At 37.3% G+C, this 25,343-nt stretch overlaps 1 protein-coding gene across 5 annotated transcripts in view; it reads left to right on the top strand.

Annotated features, from left to right (window-relative positions):
* Nucleotides 1-25,343, top strand: part of SCAPER (S-phase cyclin A associated protein in the ER) — a 495,741-nt gene that overhangs the window by 390,114 nt on the left and 80,284 nt on the right. For all 5 annotated transcript variants that reach the window (XM_079912990.1, XM_079912987.1, XM_079912988.1 and 2 more), the window contains one exon: nucleotides 20,110-20,342. In XM_079912990.1, coding sequence (XP_079769116.1) covers nucleotides 20,110-20,342 — 233 coding nt within the window. The remainder of the gene's footprint in view (nucleotides 1-20,109; nucleotides 20,343-25,343) is intronic.

Below are 25,343 nucleotides of genomic sequence, written 5' to 3'. Positions count from 1 at the left end.
TCTTATATGTAGAAAACCCTAAAAATTCCACACAAAAGAAAAAACTGTTAGAACTAGTAAATGAATCCAGCAAAGTAGTAGGATACAAAGTCAACAAACAAAAATTAGTTGCATTTCTATACACAAACAGTGAACAATCTATAAAGAAAATTACCAAAACAATTCAATTTACCATAGCATCAAGTAAAATAAAATATTTAGGAATTAGCTTAACTGAGGAGGTGAAAGACTTGTACAAGGGAAACTACTACTATTGCTGAAAGATTCTAGAGAAGACATATGTAAGTCGTAACACATTCTGTGTTCACAGATTACAAGACTTAATATTGTTAAGGTGTCAATATTAGCTAAAGCAATCTGTGTGTACCATGCAATTTGTATCAAAATCCCAATGATGTATTTGTGGGGAAAAAAAACCTGTTCCAGAATTCATGTGGAAAATCAAGAGACCCTCAAATAACCAAAACAACGTTGAAAAAGAAGAACAAAACTGGAGGACTCACGCTTCCTGATTTCAAACTTAGCTACAAACCTACAGTAATCAAATGGTGTAGTACCGGCATAAAAACAGACATATATACTAATGGAATAAAATAGAAAGCCCCAAAATAAACCCTCATATATATGATCAAGTGACTTTTGTTGATGTTGCCAAGACCATTCAATGGTGAAGGGACAGTCTTTTCAACAAATGGTACTGGGGAAACTAAATACCACATGCAAAAGAGTTGGACCCTTACCTAACACCATATACAAAAATTAAGACAAAATGGATCAAGGACCTAAATATAAGAGCTAAAACAATAAAATTCTTGGAAGAAAGTATAGGGCAAAAGCTTCATGACATTGGATTTGGCAGTGATTTCTTGTGTATGACACTAAAAGTACAGGTAACAAAAGAAAATAGACAAATTGGACTGAGTGAAAATTTTTTTAATTTGTGCATCAAAAGACACTGTGAACATAGTAAAGAAGCAACCTTCAGACTAGGAGAAAATATTTGCAAATCCTATATCTGATAAGGGATTAATGTCCAGAATATATAGGGAACTCCTAAAACGCAACAACAACAACAAAATAAAACCCAATTAAAATATGGTCAAAAGACCTGAATAGACATTTCTCCAAAGAAAATATTTGAATGGCCAATAAGCACATGAAAGGATACTCAACATCACTTATCGTTAGGGAAATACAAATCAAAACTACAATGAGATAATACCTTACACTCATTAGGATGGCCATTGTCAAAAAGATCAGAAAACAAATGATTTGGTGAGGATATGGAGAAATTGGAACCATTGTGTACTGTTGGTGGGAATGTAAAATGGTACAACCATTGTAGAAAGTGTTTTCTTTTAAGGAACTTATTCTTGAAAGAACTAAAAATAAAATTACCATATGATCCAGTAATTTCACTTCTGAGTATATACCCTAAAGATTTGAAATCAGAGTCTTAAAAAGGTATTTATACACCCATGTTCAAAACAGCATTATTCACAATAGATAAAATGTGGAAGCAACCTAAATGTTCATCAGTGAATGAGTGGATAAGTGAAGTGTAGTATAGCCATACAATGGAATATTATTCGGTCTTTTAGAAGGAAATTTTGTCATATGCTACAATGTGGATGAGCCTTGAGGATATTATGCTAAGTGAAAGAAACCAGTCACGTAAAGACAAAATACTGTGTGATTCCACTTCTATGAGGTGCTTAGAGTAGTCAAAATTATAAAGACAGAAAGTTGAATGTTGGTTGCCAGGAGCTCTGGGAAGGAGAGAATGGGGAGTTGTTCAATGGGTGTAGAGTTTCAATTTTATAAGATGAAAAGAGTTATGGGGATGGATGGTGGTGATGGTTGCACAACAATGTGAATGTATTTATTACCACTGAACTGTGCACTTAATAATGGTGAAGATGATAGGACTTCCCTGGTGGTCCAGTGGATAAGACTCCGTGCTCCCAATGCAGGGGGCCCGGGTTCAATTGCTGGTCAGGGAACTAGATCCCACATGCCACAATGAAGATCCCACGTGCCACAACTAAGAGCCGGCACAGCCAAATAAATAATTTTTTTTAAAAAAATGGTGAAGATGGTAACTTTTATGTTATGTGTATTTTACCACAATAAAAAAAAGACATAAAAATGGGTAAGAGGGAAGATGCTTCTTGAAAAGTATCTCATATACCTTAGAAGGCATATAGCCCGGGCTCTGGAATCAAACTACCTGGGTACAAATTCTCACTCCATAATTAGCTAATTTTTAATTTTGAACAAATTTCTTCACTTCTCTAAAACTCAGTTTTCTTACCTATAATATGGGGATAAACAATAGTACCATTTTCAAAGAATTGTTTAGTCTTTTAAAAAATATCTATTAAGGGCTTCCCTGGTGGCGCAGTGGTTGAGAGTCGGCCTACCGATGGAGGGGACACGGGTTCATGCCCCGGTCCGGGAAGATCCCGCATGCCGCAGAGCGGCTGGGCCCGTGAGCCATGGCCGCTGAGCCTGCACGTCCGGAGCCTGTGCTCCACAACGGGAGAGGCCACAACAGTGAGAGGCCCGCGTACTGGGAAAAAAAAAAAAAAAAAAAATCTATTAAGCACCTATAGTATATAAAGAACTGAACATTAGGTATTATGAATAGAACAGTGAATGAAATACATTTGTCCTAATCTTTGTAGAGCTTCTATTTTACCAGGTATGAGGAATAGTCATTATGCAATTAATTATGTGACTACTATTGTGTTACATGCTAAATGAATATTTACAAGGTACTAGGAAAGCATAAATGGGAACTGACCAAGCTAGGAGGGTCAAGAAAGGCCTCCATGAAGAAGTGATATTTAAACTAAATCCTGAAGGATTAGGTTTTGCTTATTAGCTAGGCAAAAAGGCAGGTGAGGGAATGATCTAGGCAGAGAGGATAGCTCCTAAGAGAGCTCTGAGGTGGAAAAGGGGTTGTGTAATTCAGGTAACCAAAGGAAGGCCACTGAGGCTGGACCCTAGTGAGCAAGAAGTGAAGGCAGTCAATTTGGGCAAGTGAGGTAGATTTAGGGGCTGGAGCATGCTGGATTTTGTAGGTTCAGTTAAGTTTGTGACTTTAATCATAAATATACATTCCTGAAGGGTATCAGATATGATCAGATATACATATGGATATCTAAAATGGATTTTTTTTGGGGGGGGGCAAATATGGATTCAGAGAGACCAATTAGATTATCAGAGTAGTCTGGAAGAGAGATTATTGGTGACTTGGACTATTAGGATGGCCATCGAAACAGAGGAGTCAAGAAATATTCACCTTGGTAATGGATATGTAGGGTAAGGAGGATGAGACCAAGGTTTCTGGATTTTGTACTTAGATGGATGGTAGTGCCATTATCTACGATAGGAAAAATGAGAAGAGTACCAGGTTTATTAGAGAAGAGCCCCTTGTACTTAAGGATGATTTTTTGTTTTTTGGTCGATAGAATTTTGAATGGCAGCTTTGAGCAAAAGAGACATTATTTGCTGCAAAATGCCAAATAATTTATTTAGGAATTCCACACATACGTGATAGGAAACCCAGTGTTTTGCCTTCACAGATATTTACCATCTGTGAAGGTGTGGGTGTGCGCACATGTGTGTGCACACACACACACGTATATATACTTCTCCCATTCATACCCTGCCAACCCCCAACCCATAAACCACAGTGGTTTCCATTTGACAAATGGCATGGTTTGAGTTTCCAAAAGAGAATGAAAGCTATTTCAATAAGATGTGCCCCAGCATGGGTTCCTTGGTTGGCTATGTGCATTCAGAGCCTTTGGGCTTAAGCCTTGTATTGGTAGGAATCTGGCTATGAGAGGCATAGAATGCAGGCATATCAAATTTGCACAAAACTAGGAAGGATAGGCTGTTTTTAGAGTGATAGAAATAGGACTGATAAAGATCTCGGTGGACTGGCATTTAGGTTGAAAAAAATCAGCTACAGGATGCAGGGTGTGGTGGTAACCTAGCTTTTCTGTTGCATCAGTGAAAAAGACTCAAGGTTGGAGGAAAGACCTATAGGTTTTAGATGACTATATAGTATATTTAGTATATCTGGAGTGAAACATGACTTCTGAAAAAAACTGATGTCATATCATATAGTTGAATGGTGTGTAGAACAAGAGAATGACAGTCCCTCTGCAGAATAGAGAGTAACCTGATGGGTAAAGAGAATGTAAATCATGCAAAATAAGAAATAAATGAAGAAACTGGGATTCAATATACATGAGGACTGTTTTTAAATTTCTCAATGGTTCTCCTAGGGACAGGGGAACAAACCTATTCTGATTGCATAGAGGAATAAGAAGACCAATGACCAGTGGGTCAGTGGAGATTGATAGGGCTAGGAGCAGGGACAGACATTGACATAAACATAATAAATAATTAGAACTGTCTAAAATTGGAAAGGTCTGCCTTGGCGAATGGTTGGTGGAGACCCTGTGGCTGAGGGTGTCAGACCCATATTGAGAAATCCCTACATTATCTGGGAGGATGAACCAGTTAATGCTTTCAGTTAATTCTCAGAGCTTTCCACTCTGAGAATCTCTGATTTTCTGTACTTCGGGTTCCTCCCTCTAGTATTTTATGATGATGCTTATAGTGGTGCTGTCATTTTTTACCTCAACTTCCACTGCTTAACTATTTTCTCACTGGCATCAGTATGCCTGATTCCATCTCCTTTTTCATTGTTTTTTTGTTCGTTGGTTTTTTGGTTTTGTTTTTGTCTGTTTGTTTTGTTCCCTGGTCCTTGCTTGTATTCCAAATAGATGGCTTTACTTGAATAACTTCATGATCATAAATAAATTAGGCCTACAGAATCAAAGAATCTGAGAATAAAAAGAGGCCTTGGAGAGTAATCATTGCAACCTCCTACTAAGAAAGATACAGTGATGTTGGGATAAGTCACTAAACGTGGAATCAGATGTCTTGAATTTGAGAAGCTGCTTCATCATTTACTGACTTCACAATCTTGTGCATGTTGTTTTACCTTTCTGAGCCTCTGTTTTCTCAGTTGCAAAATAGGGATAATAATAGATATAATAGAGGGTTGCTGTAAACATTTAATGAGTTAAATGCTTATAAAAGTACCTCTCTCACCATCTTACTTCCAAATGACTCAATAAATACTAAAGCCAAATGCCGTTATTTTATGCATAAAGAATTGGAGACACATAGATCATGTTGGTAATAATGGCTAAGCTAGAATGAGACCCTGGCTTACTAGCTCCCAGCACAGTAACGTCAGCATACCAATACTGCTTTGTAAATGCCTCTAGAACCTACTCATTCTTTCATTCCACAAATATTTAGAAGCACCAAGTAGGTAGTTGGCACTGGAATTACAGAGACAAATAGCTTACGGTCTAGTAGAAAAGAGAGATAACAGACATTTAAAATTCATTGCAGTTAGTACTGCAATAAAGCAGAGTGTGCCCAGGGTGTTTGGGGACTTTAGTGAGGCACATAACTTAAACTGTCAGGTGGGGAAAATAGAAGACATATCCCATAGACTGCAGCAACTGAACTAGGAATAAGAGGTGAAGAAGAAGTAGGATATTGCATAGAGAAGGGGATAACATGCAAAATTCCTTTCTTCCTTTTACTCACTTTACAAATTCATCCAGGGTGACTACGCACTGTACATTTTTGTTTTTTAAGTGCTGGGGGGTTTTATGTTTTTATTCATTTTCTTTCCATTTATTTTTTAGTTTTTAATTTTTTTGTACATCAGGTTCTTATTAGTTATCCATTTTATACACATCAGTGTATACATGTCAATCCCAATCTCCCAATTCATCACACCACCACCCCCACCTCCCCACCACTTTCCCCTTTGGTGTCCATACATTTTTTCTCTGCATCTGTGTCTCAATTTCTGCCCTTCAAACCAGTTCATCTGTACCATTTTTCTAGGTTCCACATATATACGTTAATATATGGTATTTGTTTTTCTCTTTCTGACTTACTTCACTCTGTATGACAGTCTCTAAATCCATACATGTCTCTACAAATTACCCAATTTCGTTCCTTTTTATAGCTGAGTAATATTCCATTGTATATATGTACCACATCTTCTTTATCCATTCATCTGTCGATGGGCATTTAGGTTGCTTCCATGACCTGGCTATTGTAAATAATGCTGCAATGAACATTGGGGTGCATGTGTCTTTTTGAATTATGGTTTTCTCTGGGTATATGCCCAGTAGTGGGATTGCTAGGTCATATGGTAATTCTATTTTTAGTTTTTTAAGGAACCTCCATACTGTTCTCCATAGTGGTTGTATCAATTTACATTCCCACCAACAGTGCAAGAGGGTTCCCTTTTCTCCACACCCTCTCTGGCATTTGTTGTTTGTAGATTTTCTGATGATGCCCATTCTAACTGGTTTGAGGTGATACCTCATTGTAGTTTTGACTTGCAATTCTCTAATAATTAGTGATGTTGAGCAGCTTTTCATGTGCTTCTTGGCCATCTGTATGTCTTTGGAGAAATGTCTATTTAAGTCTTCTGCCCATTTTTGGATTGGGTTGTTTGTTTTTTTAATATTGAGCTGTATGAGCTGTTTATATATTTTGGAGATTAATCCTTTGCCTGTTGATTCATTTGCAAATATTTTCTCCCGTTTTGAGGGCTGTCTTTTCGCCTTGTTTGTAGTTTCCTTTGCTGTGCAAAAACTTTGAAGTTTCACTAGGTCCCATTTGTTTATTTTTGTTTTTATTTCCATTACTCTAGCAGGTGGATCAAAAAAGATCTTGCTGTGATTTATGTCAAAGAGTGTTCTTCCTGTGTTTTCCTCTAAGAGTTCTATAGTGTCCGGTCTTACATTTAGGTCTCTAATCCATTTCGAGTTTATTTTTGTGTATGGTGTTAGGGAGTGTTCTAATTTCATTCTTTTACATGTAGCTGTCCAGTTCTCCCAGCACCATTTATTGAAGAGACTGTCTTTTCTCCATTGTATATCCTTGCCTCCTTTGTCATAGATTAGTTGACCATAGGTGCATGGGTTTATCTCTGGGCTTTCTATCCTGTTCTATTGATCTGTATTTCTGTTTTTGTGCCAGTATCATATTGTCTTGATTACTATAGCTTTGTAGTATAGTCTGAAGTCAGGGAGCCTGATTCCTCCAGCTCCGTTTTTTTCCATCAGGACTGCTTTGGCTATTCGGGGTCTTTTGTGTCTCCAGACAAATTTTAAGATTTTTTGTTCTAGTTCTGTAAAAAATGCCATTGGTAATTTGATACGGATTGCATTGACTCTGTAGATTGCTTTGAGTAGTATAGTCATTTTCACAATATTGATTCTTCCAATCCAAGAACATGGTATATCTCTCCATCTGTTTGTGTCATCTTTAAGTTCTTTCATCAGTGTCTTACAGTTTTCTGCATACAGGTCTTTTGTCTCTCTAGGTAGGTTTATTCCTAGGTATTCTATTCTTTGTGTTGCAATGGTAAATGAGAGTGTTTCCTCAATTTCTCTTTCAGATTTTTCATCATTAGTGTATAGGAAAGCAAGAGATTTCTGTGCATTAATTTTGTATGCTGCAACTTTACCAAATTCATTGATTAGCTCTAGTCGTTTTCTGGTGGCATTTTTAGGATTCTCTATGTATACTATCGTGTCATTTGCAAACAGTGACAGTTTTACTTCTTCTTTTCCAATTTGTATTCCTTTTATTTCTTTTTCTTCTCTGATTGCTGTGGCTAAGACTTCCAAAACTATGTTGAATAATAGTGGTGAGAGTGGACATCCTTCTCTTTTTCCTGATCTTAGAGGAAATACTTTCAGTTTTTCACCATTGAGAATGATGTTTGCTGTGGTTTTGTCATATATGGCCTTTATTATGTTGCAGTAGGTTCCCTCTATGCCCACTTGCTGGATAGTTTTTATCATACATGGGTGTTGAGTTTTGTCAAAAGCTTTTTTGCACCTATTGAGATGATCATATGGTTTTTATTCTTCAGTTTGTTAATATGGTGTATCACATTGATTGATTTGTGTATATTGAAGAATCCTTGCATCCCTGGGTTAAATCCCACTTGATCATGGTGTGTGATCCTTTTAATGTGTTGTTGAATTCTGTTTGCTAGTATTTTGTTGAGGATTTTTGCATCTATATTCATCAGTGATATTGGTCTGTAATTCTTTATATTTTTTTTGTAGTATCTTTGTCTGGTTTTGGTATCAGGGTGATGGTGGCCTCATAGAATGAGTTTGGGAGTGTTCCTGCCTCTGTAATTTTTTGGAAGAGTTTGAGAAGGATAGGTGTTAGCTCTTCTCTAAATGTTTGATAGAATTCACCTGTGAAGCCATCTGGTCCTGGACTTTTGTTTGTTGGAAGATTTTTAATCACAGTTTCAATTTCATTACTTGTGATTGGTTTGTTTGTATTTTCTGTTTCTTCCTGGTTCAGACTTGGAAGGTTATACCTTTCCAGGAATTTGTTCATTTCTTTCAGGTTGTCCATTTATTGGCATAGAGTTGCTTGTAGTAGTCTCTTAGGATGCTTTGTATTTCTGCGGTGTCTGTTGTAATTTCTCCTTTTTCATTTCTAATTTTAATGATTTGAGTCCTCTCCCTCTTTTTCTCAATGAGTCTGGCTAGTGGTTTATCAATTTTGTTTATCTTCTCAAAGAACCAGCTTTTAGTTTTATTGATCTTTGCTATTGTTTTCTTTGTTTCTATTTCATTTATTTCTGCTCTGATCTTTATGATTTCTTTCCTTCTACTAACTTTGGGTTTTGTTTGTTCTTCTTTCTCTAGTTCTTTTAGGTGTACAGTTAGATTGTTTATTTGAGATGTTTGTTGTTTCTTGAGGTAGGATTGTATTGCTATAAGCTTCCCTCTTAAAACTGCTTTTGCTGTATCCCATAAGTTTTGGATTGTCCTGTTTTCATTGTCATTTGTCTCTAGGTACTTTTTGATTTCTTCTTTGATTTCTTCAGTGATCTCTTGGTTATTTAGTAACGTATTGTTTAGCCTCCATGTGTTTGTGTCTTTTACGTTGTCTTCCCTGTAATTGATTTCTAATCTCATAGCGCTGAGGTCAGAAAGGATGCTTGATATGACTTCAATTTTCTTAAATTTGCTGAGGCTTGATTTGTGATCCAAGATATGATCAATCCTGGAGAATGTTCTGTGCACACTTGAGAAGAAAGTGTAATCTGCTGTTTTTGGATGGAATGTCCTATAAATATCAATTAAATCTATCTGGTCTGTTGTGTCATTTAAAACTTGTGTTTCATGATTAATTTTCATTTTGGATGATCTGTCCATTGGTGTAAGTGAGGTGTTAAAGTCCCCCACTATTATTGTGTTACTGTCAGTTTCCTCTTTTATAGCTGTTAGCAGTTGCCTTATGTATTGAGGTGCTCCTATGTTGGGTGCATACATATTTATAATTGTTATATCTTCTTCTTGGATTGATCCCTTGATCATTATGTAGTGTCCTTCCTTGTCTCATGTAACATTCTTTATTTTAAAGTCTATTTTATCTGATATGAGTATTGCTACTCCAGCTTTCTTTTGATTTCCATTTACATGGAATATCTTTTTCCATCCCCTCACTTTCAGTCCGTATGTGTCCCTGGGTCTGAAGTAGGTCTCTTATAGACAGCATATAAATGGTTCTTGTTTTTGTATCCATTCAGCGAGCCTGTGTCTTTTGCTTGGAGCATTTAATCCATTCATGTTTAAGGTAATTATCAATATGTATGTTCCTATCACCATTTTCTTAATTGTTTTGGGTTTGGTTTTGTAGGTCCTTTTGTCCTCTTGTGTTTCCCACTTAGAGAAGTTCCTTTAGCATTTGTTGTAGAGCTGGTTTCGTGGTGCTGAATTCTCTTAGCTTCTGTTTGTCTGTAAAGCTTTTGATTTCTCCATCAAATCTGAATGAGATGCTTGCCAGGTAGAGTAATCTTGGTTGTAATTCTTCCCTTTCATCACTTTAAATATTTCATGCCACTCCCTTCTGTCTTGTAGTTTCTGCTGAGAAATCAGCTGTTAGACTTATGGGAGTTCCCTTGTATGTTATTTGTTGTTTTTCCCTTGCTGCTTTCAATAATTTTTCTTTGTCTTTAATTTTTGCCAATTTGATTACTGTGTGTCTCACTGTGTTTCTCCTTGGGTTTATCCTGTATGGGACTCTCTGTGCTTCCTGGACTTGGGTGGCTATTTCCTTTCCCATGTTAGGGAACTTTTCGACTATAATCTCTTCAAATATTTTCTCGGGTCCTTTCTCTCTCTCTTCTCCTTCTGGGACCCCTACAATGCAAATGTTGTTGCGTTTAATGTTGTCCCGAGGTCTCTTAGGCTGTCTTCATTTCTTTTCATTCTTTTTTTTATTTTGTTCCACAGCAGTGAATTCCACCATTCTGTCTTCCAGGTCACTTATCCATTCTTCTGCCTCAGTTATTCTGCTATTGATTCCTTCTAGTGTATTTTTCATTTCAGTTATTGTATTGTTCATCTCTGTTTGTTTCTTCTTTAAACATTTCTTGCATCTTCTCGATCTTTGCCTCCATTCTTTTTCCGAGGTCCTGAATCATCTTCACTATTATTCTGAATTCTTTTTCTGGAAGGTTGCCTATCTCCACTTCACTTAGTTGTTTTTCTGGGGTTTTATCTTGTTCCTTCATCTGGTGCATAGCCCTCTGCCTTTTCATCTTGTCTATCTTTCTGTTAATGTCATGTTTTTATTCTTTCTTTCCTTTCTTTCTTTGGCTGCGTCGGGTCTCAGTTGTGGCATTTACAATCCTCCTTGAGTCATGCGGGATCTTTTGTTGCAGTGCATGGGATTCTCTCTAGTTGTGGTGTGCAGGCTTTTCTCTCTCTAATTGTGGTGCAGAGGCTCCAGGGTGCATAGGCTCTGTAGTTTGCAGCACTCGGGCTGTCTTGTTGAGGCGCGCGAGCTCAGTAGTTGTGGCACATGGGCTAAGTTGCCACATGGCATGTGGGATCCTAGTTCCCTGACCAGGGATCAAACCCACGTCCCCTGCAGTTGGAAGGCAGATTTTTTACCACTGGACCACCCGGGAAGTCCCTTAAGTGCTGGTTTTATTTTTAACTTAGAACTTCTGAATATGTTACAGTAATTGGGTTTTTAAAATTGAAAATCAATATCTAGGTGCATTAAACATGATATTTTTTTAACACCTCCTAAATAGCCAGTGTTGTTTTAGGCACCAGGATCAGAGAATTGAACAAAACAAAATCTTGCCCTCACGGAGCTTATATTCTAGCTTGGAGAGAGAGGAAATACATACTAGTTTAGACCATTGCAATGGGAGAAAAATAAAGCTGAGTAAACAGGAAAGGGAAGTGGGTTTGGGGGAGAAGAATGTAACTTTTAAAGAGATAGTCTGGAAAAGCTTATGGATAAGATGGCATTTGAATAGAGACCTAGAAGAAGAGGGGGAATGAATCATGAGGGTACCTGGGAGAAGTGTATTTAGGCAGAGGAAATAGCAGAGCAAGAGCCATACAGACAAAGTGTAATACATGAATTCAGAGAGGTAATTGGGGAAGTAGATCAGGAAGGGCCTCTTTGGCCATTATGCGGTTTGGACTTTAGCTTTGCAGGAGATAAGAAGCCAGGGATTCTTTTGAGCAGAAAAATAATATAATTCAACATTAGTAACAAAGAAATTTCCAAGCATCAAGACCACTAAGGCATGCACTATAGAGCTTTCTGAAACTATATTATTTAGGATTTTGGAAAATGTATAAACAGAGTCTGAAAGGCATAAATATATTAAAAAAGGGTAATAATATTTGGGATAAAATGCAACATTCTCTTTAATATTGTCTTGATATTGTTTGTGAAATTTAAAAAAGATAACGTTGAAAACTATTAGCCATTCATATGTAATTTCTTTTCATGCTTTCAAGCCAATTAAATCATCAGGGTAAATATCATTCATGAGTTCTATTTTTATACATAATACAACATGAGCATAGATGTTTTATAAAATGTCAATGGTGAAATGACTGTTGTAGTCTGAAGACAGTTTAGCTAAGGAAATAAAATGGTGCCAGCAATGTGGAAACCTGTGTCTGATGCTGGAGCCCTTCCACATTTTTTTGCCTTTTTTTCCCCTATACTCTGACATTGACTTGACAGGAGCTTTCTAAACAATCTCCTATTGGTTCTCAGTGAGTTTAGTTCATATTCTGACCATTGTGAACACACTCTACAACTTAAAAATACTTAAGCCCAACTTCACAATACTGAAAATTAGTTGGATAGAATTACCACTGATTACCAAGTTAATTTTCTGTCTCATGGAATCATGTTACAGATGGATAGATTTATACTACTAATAAAAACATCTTTCTGGATTGCAGAAAAGAATGTGGAAAGTTTTCACAACTACTTTGATGGTGGGAGGTAGTGGGGGAAAGAAAGAGTGTGAGCTCGTCTTTTAAAAGTGATAATGACTTTTAATTTAATTTTGCTAAAACACTTTGCCTCAGAGCTTAGCCCTATAGATATTGGGTTTCTCCTTGGAGTAGGTTTAGAGAAGTAGCACAGTACTTATTCTAGCCCTGATGGTTTCTTCATTCTCAGGAAAGTCTCTTTCTCCTCTAGACTATTATTTCCTCAAATATAAAATGAAAAAAATTGATGCTAAGTTTCTTTCTTGATCTAAAACTATATGAAATATCTGCAAATTTTGAGAAAGCCAAATATTTTTTGAGAGGAAGGAGAAATTTTATAAATAAGAGTATTATATGAAATTACTTATAGTTTGCTGCTACTATGAGAGTAAGATAATAACCACACCAGTGTATTCTAAAGAAATATACTAAAGGAAATACCTTGCATCCATTGAAGAGAAATTGTGGTTTTTAGATTTCTGCCTCAGGAGTGACAGATTCAGAAGAGACAAAAGCTACATAGCTCTGTTTTTTCCCAGGCCAGGCCTGGTACGTACCAGCAGGTGGTAGTTACAAGCACTGCTGCATGCTGGGAAGGCAACCTTCCCCTGCCCTCCACAGACCACCCACCCTAGGATGGAATGTGTTCCAGACTCAGGTAAGCCAGGTGTGCAATAGACAGCGGACGGGGGGAAGGGAGGATGTTGCTTGCACACCTTTCCTAAAGGACAGGCCCCTCAACTTGCAGTGTGCCCTTGGCCCAGCAGCTGTGTTAGAAGGAAGTGCAAACTCAAGTGTTAGTCTATAAGCGTATATCAGAACTCTAGGTGTGCATTTCATCTACTAAGTGTCCCAAAAGAGCAGGCTGTTAACGAGTTACTTTACCTCTGGCAAGTAACAGTGATACCCAACTAGACAAAAGACAACAGTGCAGAGTACTGCTCTGAATAGAATATCCTTTACAGTGTAGATACCTTCTCCTTAAAGTTTCTCTTTATCAAATCTCATTCTTGAAGACTAGAAAGAACCTTTTGTCTAACTGAAGATAAACCCCTTCATACTTTAATTCAGTCAATTTTGAAATTCTTTCTTAGATGAAACATCAGTTTCCTATTTAAAACATTGTGGTAAAAGGATTTTAAACCAGCAAAAGAAAAATCTATATAGAAGGGTGAGGAGAATTTCTGTGACCGTTTGAATAAAATAATGTCCTTATGAGACAAAGACTTCACCAAAGGTTACAAGCAAAAGAAAACTCTATTCTCAGCAGTGAAAGGATCAATATTAAATAAGGAGATTAGAGAGAAAAAAACAAATTTGGGGCGAAAATATGATGAGGTGAGGGGCTTAGACTGTTGGAAAATAGGAAACCACAGTGAGAAAATAAAAGACTGTTCAGTACAGTGAGGGACTTTAGACTGAGGTCTGAGGTCCCAGGGTTCACCATGGCAAGCTTGGCTCCTACAGGCCACAAGTGTTCTTCGTATAATTGCCAGATGGTTAGAGAATTTTTTCAATTTCTGTTTACTTTATTAAAAATTGCCAAAATGGTGTTTCTAAAATTAAGCAGAAAGCCCCAATGAAATAGAAAAATCAAAAGTTGTCAGTTGTGGACAGAGAAAATAAGAAAAGTGTAAAAATATATCTGATTTACTTTACATTGAGCTTATTTTGGGGGGGCTGATGAAGAAGTAACATTTGGTCCTTCAACCACATTTATGGTTTCTGAATAATAAGTTTAGTATATTTCACCCATAATTATTCCAACAACCGTTAAATAAAATATTTTCATGCCCTTTGGTCAAGAATAAAGTTCAAATTAATTAAGAGCTTTTTTTTTTTTTTTTTTTTGCGGTACGCGGGCCTTTCACTGTTGTGGCCTCTCCCGTTGCAGAGCACAGGCTCCGGATGCACAGGCTCCGGACGCACAGGCTCAGCGGCCACGGCCCACGGGCCCAGCCGCTCCACGGCATGTGGGATCCTCCTGGACCGGGACATGAACCCGTGTCCCCCGCATCGGCAGGCGGACTCTCAACCACTGCGCCACCAGGGAAGCCCTAATTAAGAGCTTTTAATGGAAGAGACATCAGAAAGGCAATGTTTGGCCCATGATCAGTTTTCACCTCCCTCCAATTGAGACAGTTGCTCCAGAATCCTCAGTAGAAGAGATGGCCAGTGGGAGGAAGTCAGTGTGGGGTAAGAGAAAGCACATGGGCTTCAGAGTCTGATAAACTCAAGTTCAAGTCCCAGCTCTTCTATTAACTAGCTGTGAAACTTGGACATGTTGCTTGATATCTCTGAACTTTGATATGTTAATCTGCAAAAATTAAATGTAATGGTATAAAGAAAGTGCTTAAGTATCTGGCATAGAAGAAAAACTTGATAAATGTTAGTTTTCATCCTTTTTTCTTTGCCCCCCCCTCAAATAAGTGAGGCTCATAATTTAGCTTTTTTTTTGATATCTTAAGGTTGTCATTTTGAGCATAAACTGTTATACTGATTTGTAGTAAATAATAATTTCAGTGCAAATAAAGATGAGTGAGTCCAGTAAAAATAACATGTCTCACATTGCAGTGCCTTTAGCATTCTTATATCTGTTTTTTCTTATGCTTCCAGAATTAGTGTTACATTTTGCTACTGCCTACCTCTAAAATAGCTACCACTCCTCTCTTTTATATTGTTCTTTCTGTTCTACTATAAACCAGTAAACCACAGCTTTCTACACTTATTTGTAAAATCAAAGTGTACAGGGTCTAAATGACCCTTAGAATAAGCGGAGCATCACTTTATTCCTTTGACCATGGATGTAGTAGATATTCAAATGTTAGATGAGCAGGTGATTAAATAAATGACACTAATTTGGGTATCTCAGAAGTCTTTAATGTCTTTGTGATTCTCAACTATATTCTTAAAAGATGCAATTATTGGATAAAATACTTCTAGAGAAGTGAAAGATAGCGAAATGCACATGTATAGTGTTTTATTTGAAATACTTAATATCAGTACAAGGTTTTTGAAAAGAAAGGAATATGAAAATCTGTGATGTATGAAGAACCCTGACATTACCCAGAAATGTGTTTCTCATATTCTTTCTGTAGTTTGTAAAAGAAAAAGAAACTTGTGTCTTTAGGTGATTTATTGAGTTAATTTTTAGATGTGGCCAATTGAACACACAAGTTACATTCTCTCTCTCTGAAGGCCCCCACTAATATTATAGTAAATAGATAAACAGATAAAGTTCTAACCCCTCAAAGACAGAGAGAATGGGAAGGAAAGTAAAGCAAGTATGTTTTAATCTGGAAAGCAGATGATTGAAAAACAGTTGCCTAAAAGCTAAAACCTCAATTAGCAGGAGGTCTTCCTACCAGAAGAAAACCTGTGCCACATAACCCCAGAAGGCTCAAAAATTAGAGTTCCCAAGTATCTCAGAAAATGAGGGTACAAGTAGGGCTGGAAAGAGGAGGATTGGTTGAAAGTCTAAATAAGAGGCAGTTCAGATGCCCTAGATCCCATCTGCTACATGTACAGCCAAGTGAATGCCCCTCCCCAAACACTGGCAGAAGACAAGAGGTTGAACCAAAGTTACTCAGGACATGGGGCCACCAGGTACAGCCATATGGAAATCATACAAAAACAAAATGATTAAGTGAAAATCTGTTCCTTAAACACTGAGACACTCAGCCCCTTCTTCTATGAACCTCTGAGAAAATGAGCAGGCCATGTCATATATTCTAGGCTTAGAGGGCATAGGATTCCATTCTTGTGACACTAACTGTCCCAGGAGAATAGACCTATAAATATTGACAGCTGGGATTCCCCAGCAGGGTCTCTGCTTAGTCATTCAAATTGGAGCCCCTCATGCTGACTTTGTATCCAGCTTGTGATTAGATCTAGATTGTGAAACACTGAAATCCATCTATGCATTAATCTTAAGTATGAACAGAAATCTCCAGATTACCACATATTTAAGGAAAGCCTACAACCTGAAATACAAAGAAAGAACTCAGAGGAAACAAAGACCATGCAGGATACAAAAGAATATCTTTAAAAATTAGAATTTCACAGAGATGAGAAAATATTGCAGCCATGAAGCAAAAACAAAGTACTGTAAAAACAAAACAGGGAGCCCAAAAGAACTCCTGAAAATTAAAAATACAATTGATGAAATGAAAAATTCAGCAGAAGGACTGGAAAATAAAGTTAAGGAAATTGCCTAAGAAGTAGGACAAAGTAAAAAGATATGAAAAGCAGAAGAAAAAAATACAAGAAAATTCAAGACTCAGTTCAGGACCAAAATCCAACAGAGAAAATAAATGAGAGGAAATTAGCAAAGAAGTAATACAAGAGATATCTTCAGAAGTGAAACACATGACTTTCAGATTGAAAAGACCACTGAGTTTTTGAACAAAAAATGAAGGAAGACCTATACCATGACAGAAGAAATCAGGGGTAAGAAGTGCCGAAAAGTTTCCAGAGAGGACAAGATAGGACATGTACAAAAACGTTAGGAATTAATTGGACTTATGAAGAACAGTACTTAAAGTAGGAAACAATGGGACAGTCCTTAAAAACTCTGAAAGAGGGACTGCCCTGGTGGCGCAGTGGTTAAGAATCTGCCTGCCAATGCAGGGTTTGAGCCCTGGTCCGGGAAGATCCCACATGCCACGGAGCAACTAAGCCTGTGTGCCACAACTACTGAGCCTGCGCTCTAGAGCCCACGAGCCACAACTACTGAGCCTGCGCACCTAGAGCCCATGCTCCACAGCAAGAGAAGCCACCGCAGTGAGAAGCCCACGCACCACAACGAAGAGTAGCCCCCACTCGCCGCAACTAGAGAAAGCCCATGCACAGCAATGAAGACCCAACGCAGCCAAAAATAAATGAATAAATAAATAAATTTATTTAAAACAAAAAACTCTGAAAGAAAATTAGTTCCAACCAATAGTAGTTCCAACCAAGAATTCTATATCCATCCAAACTATCAGTCAAGTATAAGGATGAAATAAATATACTTTCAGACTTACAAGGTCTCAAAATTTTTCTTCCCAAGCACCCTTTCTTTGGAAATTGTTTGGAATCCAAGAAATAAAGGAATCTAACTCGGGGTTGAGGGGTGGGGGTGGAAGGAATTCTTAGGATGAAGATGAAGGGCATCTCAAAATGAGAACTGTGTAGCATGCCTAGAGAGCAACCAGTCCAGATTACAGCAGGAGGAGGGCGGTTTCAGGACAATTGTCTCCATTGGAGGGAGAAAAAGAATCAACAATCCCTGATGTGTTTGAACTTGAGAGGAAATTTCATTTTAACCAGAAAGATTGACAATGAACTAGTGATACATACATAAGAAATTCAACATCTGAGTGAAACCAAAAATTTGTACAAGAAAGTAAAGGTAATCATTTACTAAATAGCTTAACTGTGAATAATATTTGTATAGTCATACTAGAAGAAACAATATTTTGCTGTCGGTAGTGCTGTGGACCAGATGTTCTGATTCTCCCCCTCTTACCAAGTACATAGTAGAATGACATTTCTTGTCTTCCTTGTGGTTGAATTGGACTATGTGATTTGTTTTGGCCAATAAGTTGTTAGCAAAAATGATGTGTCATTTCCAGGCAGCTCATTTAATGTTGACACAAGACCCTCCAGAGATATTTTTTGCTCTCTGCCACTGTGACCTACAGTCCTCTGTACTGTTCAATACACTAGCCACTATTTAAATTAAAATTAACTAAAATTAAAAATTCAGTCCCATGTCACACTAACTACATTCGAAGTACTCGTTATCCACATGTGACAAGTGCAGATGTAGAACAGTATAGATTGAAACATTTCAGTCATTTTAGAAAGTTCTGTTGGGCATTGTTGCTCTAAATGATGGTTGCTTTGTCACCTAGACTCTGAAGTAAGGACAACAGGAGCCCCAGCCAGTCTCAGATGAACATGTCATTTGAATGAAAAATAAAGCTTTATTGTTTGAAACCACTGAAAGTTTTGAGGAATTTTTCACTGCAGCATAACCTAGCTTATCCTGACTTATACAGAAATCCTTGATTCAAACTCAGCTCCTAATACCACCTTCTGTATTGGGATAGGCTAGATTATGCTAGTCACAGCTTGAAGAAGCTCTGTGACTGTTTTATAGAGTTTCAAAGGGAACTTCCATCAGCACATACTGCAGAAAGATTCTACTGTAATTACTTTGGCTTAGGAATTGCTCAGTGGTTAGAGATGGTCAACAGTCTTAAACAAGGCTATTCTCAGAAAAGTAACTTTCATGGAATGTCTAAATGAACAACTATAAACAATGGAGGGAATATTTGCTTGTGTTTATGAAGATCTTCCTTTTGAATCCTAGTGATCATTTATTCCTCTATCTTTTGATAGAACTGGTGCAGATAAAGAATGAGAATGAGGCAAAGACTAGTTGTTACTAAGTAAGTGCATTTGTGAAGTTATTAGTAATAATTTACCAAGTGATTTCCCATTCGTCATCTTATTTGAACTTCATGGTAGTCCTAGCAGGTAGACAGATACAGAACCCAAAGCTTGGAAATGTGAAGTATTTACATACAGTCATGTGACGTGCTGGAGGAGGAACTGGAACTTAATTACAGTGCTATCTGATTCCAAGTCCAAACTTCCTTTCTCCCCACCTTTAGCTTCTTGTTTCTGCCCCTTTCTTGGTAGTGAGGCCTTCAGGAGCCCCTCTTCTCCGTGGGAAGAGTGAACCCTTATGTAGCCAGTATCACATACCAAGGCACAGAGCTCCCAGCCTGATAATTATGTATCTAGCCACTGTACTTCTACAAGAGCTGTACTTCTCTGCAAGAGCTGATGTTCACACACAGTAGTATTTACTCCTGGTAATAGTAGGAATCACAGTAAGAGTAGCAGTTATAGTAGCAGATGACACTTTTGTAGGACTTACCTATGTGCCAAACATTGTTCTAAGAATTTACATATGTTGATTCATTAGATACTAAGATTATCCTCATTTAACAGTTGAGGAAACTGAGACACAGAAAGGTTAAGGAACATGTCTAAGATCACGTATAGCTGCAAGGCCAGAACCCAAGCCCAGGTTCTGACTCCTTGTCCAACTTTTAACAGGCATATTACTTCCTGTAAACCATAAATAAACAGCTCAATATGACCCTATGTATTAGGCAAAAAACTATTTTACCATTTTGTAATAAGAAATGCAAATTTTTTCCTAAGAGAGGAATTTAGATTAGATATTTTAAAAATTCACTTTAACAAGAAACAGTGCTGTCGGTTTACCAACTGGTTTGTTTTCTGAGTTTATACAAATTTGTAATATACTTTATTCAATTGAATAACTAATATTTATTGAGTGCTTATTATGCACCTAGGCACAAGCTAAGCATTTTATGTTATTAGCTCATTTAATCCTCACAAGAACCCTATGTTATAGGTAATGTCATTATCCGTGTTTTATAAATGAGAAAATTGAAGCTTGGAAGTAACAACCTACCCGAGGTCACCCAGCTAGCGGGCGCAAAGCTGAGATTTGAACTTGACAATCTGACCTTAGAACCAATACTCAAACATTCAGATGGCACCTCTATAATTTCAAAATTATTTATGATTCCAGAAAATTTCCATATCATCTCTGTTCATTTTTGGTGGTTTTATTGAAACACAATTACTGTATTTTTTTTCTATCTAGGTTTATGTTCCAGATGAAAATAATGCTATTTTGGGAAGAAATACAAATAAGCAAGTTTTCGAAGGCTTGACAACTGGACTTCTCAAAGTCAGTGCTGTGGTTTTTGGCTGCCTGATTGCCAATCGACCAGATGGAAACAGCCAGCCAATTACACCAAAAATATCAACACAGGAAATGAAAAGCAAACCCTCACAAGGTGATGCTTTTAACAGTCGAGTTCAGGACCTCATCAGGTAAATTTCTAGATTTCTTAAAACTGTCTTTTTTGTTAAAAAATATATATTAAAATAATTTAAGTCTCAGGGCCCAATGTGATGGCAATCTTTCTCACACCATCCACAAATTCCTAATACAAAATATACCACATTTTGTAGAGAGAAGGAAAATCCTATTAATGAAAAGCATTACAGTTAGAGCTCATTTGTCTTTCTTGGTATTTAGATATTTGATATTAGAATAGGTAGTGTCCAAGCTTTTTATAACTTTTTTTGCTGTCAACTCCTTCCAACTCAAAGAATTTCTAAGAATTTCCCTATCTCAGGTCATCTCTGGTTATAAATTTGGTTCAGATTTAAAACAGTAATAATAGCTATCATTTATGGAGCACCCATTATGTGTAAGGTACTGTAGTAGAGGCTTTACAGCCCTATAAGTGTAGGATTTCTAATACAGACTTTGTAGGTAAGGAAATTGCTCAGTGAGGTTAAGTGCTTTGCCCAAGGTTATGTACTGAATAAGTTTAAAAGTTAAGTAGGAGAGTTGAGACTGGAACTCAGGTCTAGCTGTACTCCCAACAGCTGTATGTTTTCCACTACACAAATGTGGCAATTCCTAACACCTGTTCAAGGTCAACCCTGCTTCCTTCCAAGGTCCACCTTCTCTCCTGGGAAATTTATTCCTACTTTGACATCTGAATTCTTTTTCCCTCATGAATCTGGAATCAGGTAGGACATTTAATTTCCCAACAGGGTTCCATCTGGTGTTAATCAATTACCTGTCCCACCTATCAGAAACTCCTCTGTGATCTGCACTGATCTCTGACTTCCAAAACCCATGCAATTTGTTACTCTCTGAAGCTTATAGTAGGTTCATAGGAGAAAGAGAATGCCCTCTTCTGCATTTGCTTCTTTCACAGTTCATAAATTTTACACTGGTCTCTTGTAGTGCTTTCTTGAAAACAGTTGTTTCATTCAGTATCTTTCTTACCCTTGATTACTTTGCTAACTTGCCCCTTCCATCTGCCTGCCCTCTTTCCCCAGGCATATTTATTGCCAGAGAGTACTAGGCCCTTTGGGTCCACAACCATTTATCATACAGCACTTGACTTTGACCCTCCCTGGCCTTTCTCTCAGTTGCTTGATCCCATTCAATTTCCCCATGTCCTTCTGGTCATTGTAGAACCTGGCCCTCTTTGCTGATGAATGCCATTCAGCCCCAGCATTCTCCCTTGGGCTACTCTGTGATGCAGCAACCCTGCATTCTTGTCATCCAGACAGCTTAGCCACATGCCTCAGCTGTGATGAGGCAGAAGGTCCAGCCAAGTGCTTCAATGCAATTCTGGTGGGCCTTCCGGGAGAAAGTACCTACATTTTTACATATATTATTATAGTTACCAGATCCTTTGTAAAAAGAAGAAGGTTATTGGGGAAAAAAAATAACAGTGGTAATTTGCCAAATAACTCATGTAGCTTAAAAAGGGTGATTGACAATTATAGTACTTCAGTACAAAACCATGCCACTCTTTATCTGACTTGAACCACTTTTGTTAAATATTGTTTTCTTGTAGATAATGCATTGCAGGCTGGTTTGATGATCCCTATATGTAGAACCACAAACCTTATCTCAGATCTTCTCAATGAAGCAAACAGAACATGTTTAACTACTTTTATGCTTTCTTTCTCACCTTCTCAAATATGAAGTGACAGGAAATCTCACACCACTCCCTGCTACAACCTGTGCATTTTTTGTCAGTTTATATCTCTAGCATTGTAAAGTTGTGAGGAAAGCATTCCAACACAGTCTTTGGCACTATTCTCTGACCTGTACCCCTAAGGCAGAGCTGGAGCAGGGCACATCACCCTGACATATGTCCCTGTTCTCTCCTTATCTGGCATAGAAGAGGCAAGAGGGTGTCTAACCAAGATGAGGTAATAACAGTGTTTATTCGCATTATTTTACATAGTTTAGTCAAGTTTCTAGATCTAAGGGATCCTCTAATATTTATCACCTCAAAATATGATCACTTGTGCTCACTTTGTGCCAGACACTTCACAAGGTCCTGGGATAAAAAAAAAAAAAAAATTTAAAAAAAATCCTTTAACAGAATATCCAGATAATATCTTTCGGCTATCAAACATCAGAATTCTTTTTTCTGTAAGATGCAAATATTGTCTGTGTCAAATGTTTAGCATAGTTCTAGGAAAGCAGTATTGTGTGTAGGGTAGAAGCAGATTGCAATTTGAAAAAAACACTGGTTTGAAATTTGCTCAGGAAATGCATCAACCCTGAAGCTCTGCAATTCTGTTTTTTTCCCAGCTTTACTGAGATATGGGTGACATATAACATTGTGTAAGTTTAAGTTATACAACGTGATGATTTGATACACATATATATTGCAAAATGATTGCCACAGTAACGTTCATTAACACTTCCCATCAGCTTACATAATTACCGTGTGTGTGTGTTTCGAAACATTTAAGAGCCACTCTCTTAGCAACTTTCAAGTATGTAATACAGTATTGTTATTTTTAGTCACCATGTTGTACGTTACATCCCCAGAACTTATTCATCTTATAAATGGAAGTTTGTACCCTTTGACCAACATCTTCCCCTTTCCCCGACCCTCCACCCCAGCCTCTGGCAACCACCATTCTACTCTGTTTCTGTGAGTTCAGCTCTTTTAGTTTCCACATGTAAGTGAGAACATACAGGATTTATCCTTTACTGTCTGACTTATTTCACTTAGCATAATGCCTTATATGGCCACCCATATTGTCACAAATTGCAGGATTTCCTTATTTTTTATGGCTGAATAATATTTCATTGTGTGTGTGTGTGTGTGTGTGTGTGTGTGTGTATTTACCACTTTTCTTTATCCATTCATCTGTTGATGGACACTTTGTTTCCATGTGTTGGCTATTCTGGATAATGCTGCAGTGAACATGGGAATGCAAGTATCTCTTCAAGATAATGATTCACTTCCTTCAGATATATACCCAGAAGTGGAATTGATAGATCATATGGTGGTTCTGTTTTTAATCTTTTGAAGAACCGCCATACTGTTTTTCATAGTGGCTTTACAAATATACTTTCCCCACCAACAGCGTACAAAGGTTCACTTTTCTCTCCACATCCTTGCCAATGTTGTCTCTTAGTTTGGGGGGCTTTTTAGTTTTGTGATTTTGTTTTTGATAATAGCCATTCTAACAGGTGTGAGGTGGTATCTCGTTGTGGTTTTAATTTGCATATCCCTGGTGATTAGTGATGTTGAACATCTTTTCCTATACCTATTGGCCATTTGTATATGTTCTTTGGAAAACTGTCTATTCAGGTCCTTTGCCCATTTTTTAATTGGATTATTTGTGGTTCTACCATTGAATTGTAGGAGTTCCTTATTTTTTCGAATATTAACCCCTTATCCAGTATATGGTTTGCAAATATTTTCTCCTGTTCTGCAGGTCGCCTTTTCATTTTTTTGATTGTTTCTTTTGATGTGCAGAAGTTTTTAAGTTTGAAGGAGTCCCACTTGTTTATTTTGCTTCAGTTGCTTGTGCTTTTGGTGTCATATCCAAAAAAATATTGCCAAGACCAATGTCAAGTTTTTTCCTCTATGCTTTCTTCTAGGAGTTTCATGGTTTCAGGTCTTACATTTAAATCTTTCATACATTTTGAGTTCTTTTTTTGGGAATGGTGTAAGATAGGGGTCCAGTTTCATTCTTCTGCATGTAGTTATCTGATTTTCCCAGCACTGTTTATTGAAGAGAGTATCCTTTCCCCAGTGAGTATCCTTGGCTCCTTTGTCAAATATTCATAGACCAGATATGCATGGGTTTATTTCTGGGCTCTCAATTCTGTTCCATTGGTCTACATGTCTCTTTTTATGCCAGTACCATACTATTTGGATTGTTGTAGCTTTGTAATATAGATTGAAATCAGGAAATGTAATACCTCCCGCTTTGTTGTTCTTTCACAGGATTCCTTTGGCTATTCATGGTCTTTTGCTGAAGCACAATTCTTTTCATCATGTTCAATTAGAAATTTATATCTGTCTCTCAAAACAGGGAAATCAAACTTTGCAACCTAGAGGCAAATAGATAGTCCAAGTCACTGATACCAGCCTTTTGGAATCAAAAATTAGTAAACATAAGGCATCTATTCAAGGAGAAGTCATAAAACTGTACTTTAGCCAAGCACTTTCCTAGCTGCTAGGATGTACTACAGGCACCTCAGGCTCCACAAGTTCAAAACTGGACACCTTATCTTTCCACCCAAAGGAGATACTTTTCCTGTGTCTTCTGTCCTTATCTGTAGCACCAGTATCCCATTCAGTTACTTAAGCCAGCATTCTGAGCATTGTCAAAAACTCTTCACAATCCTTTACCAAACCAACATCCAATTAAGTCTTTAGTACCTATTGATTCTACCTTGTAAATATCTCAGATTTACCTTTGCTCCATTGCTACTTCTTTAAGAGTGCAGTCTCTCTTGTAATAGCAGATAGCTTGCCTCTGCCTCTCTCCCCATTCTCCTTTTTAAAATAACTTGTTTCCTAATTATAAAATTAATATGTGCTCAGTGAGAAAAACGATTTGAAAAACACAGAAAAGCACAATGGATTTTGTTGAATACACAAAAATTATCTTTAATCCCACCGCCCAAAGATAATCATTGGTTTTGTTTTGGTTTTGGTACATATATATGTGGTTATTTTATGAAAAAAACTGTAATACTTATACACATTGTTTGGTCATACTTTTTTTTAAGTGCTTTTTTCCAAATCAACAGAAACTTGCAAATGAATTTTTACTGGCTTTCCAAGTATTTAATTATGTAGCCATGATTTGCTTTAGGTAATCTATTATTGCTTACATAGGTTTATTCCAGTATTTTACTCTTACAGATAATACTGTAAAGAACATCTTTCCCTACAATTGATTATTGTCTTCTATTAAACATTGAGAAGTATAATTTGGGGGGTCAAAGAATATGCATTAAGGATTTTGATCCATATTGCC

Source organism: Stenella coeruleoalba (genome assembly GCF_951394435.1).
Source record: "Stenella coeruleoalba genome assembly, chromosome: 2".
NCBI lineage: Eukaryota > Metazoa > Chordata > Mammalia > Artiodactyla > Delphinidae > Stenella > Stenella coeruleoalba.
Note: the sequence above shows the minus strand (reverse complement) of the source record. Positions and strands in the feature narration are given on the sequence as shown.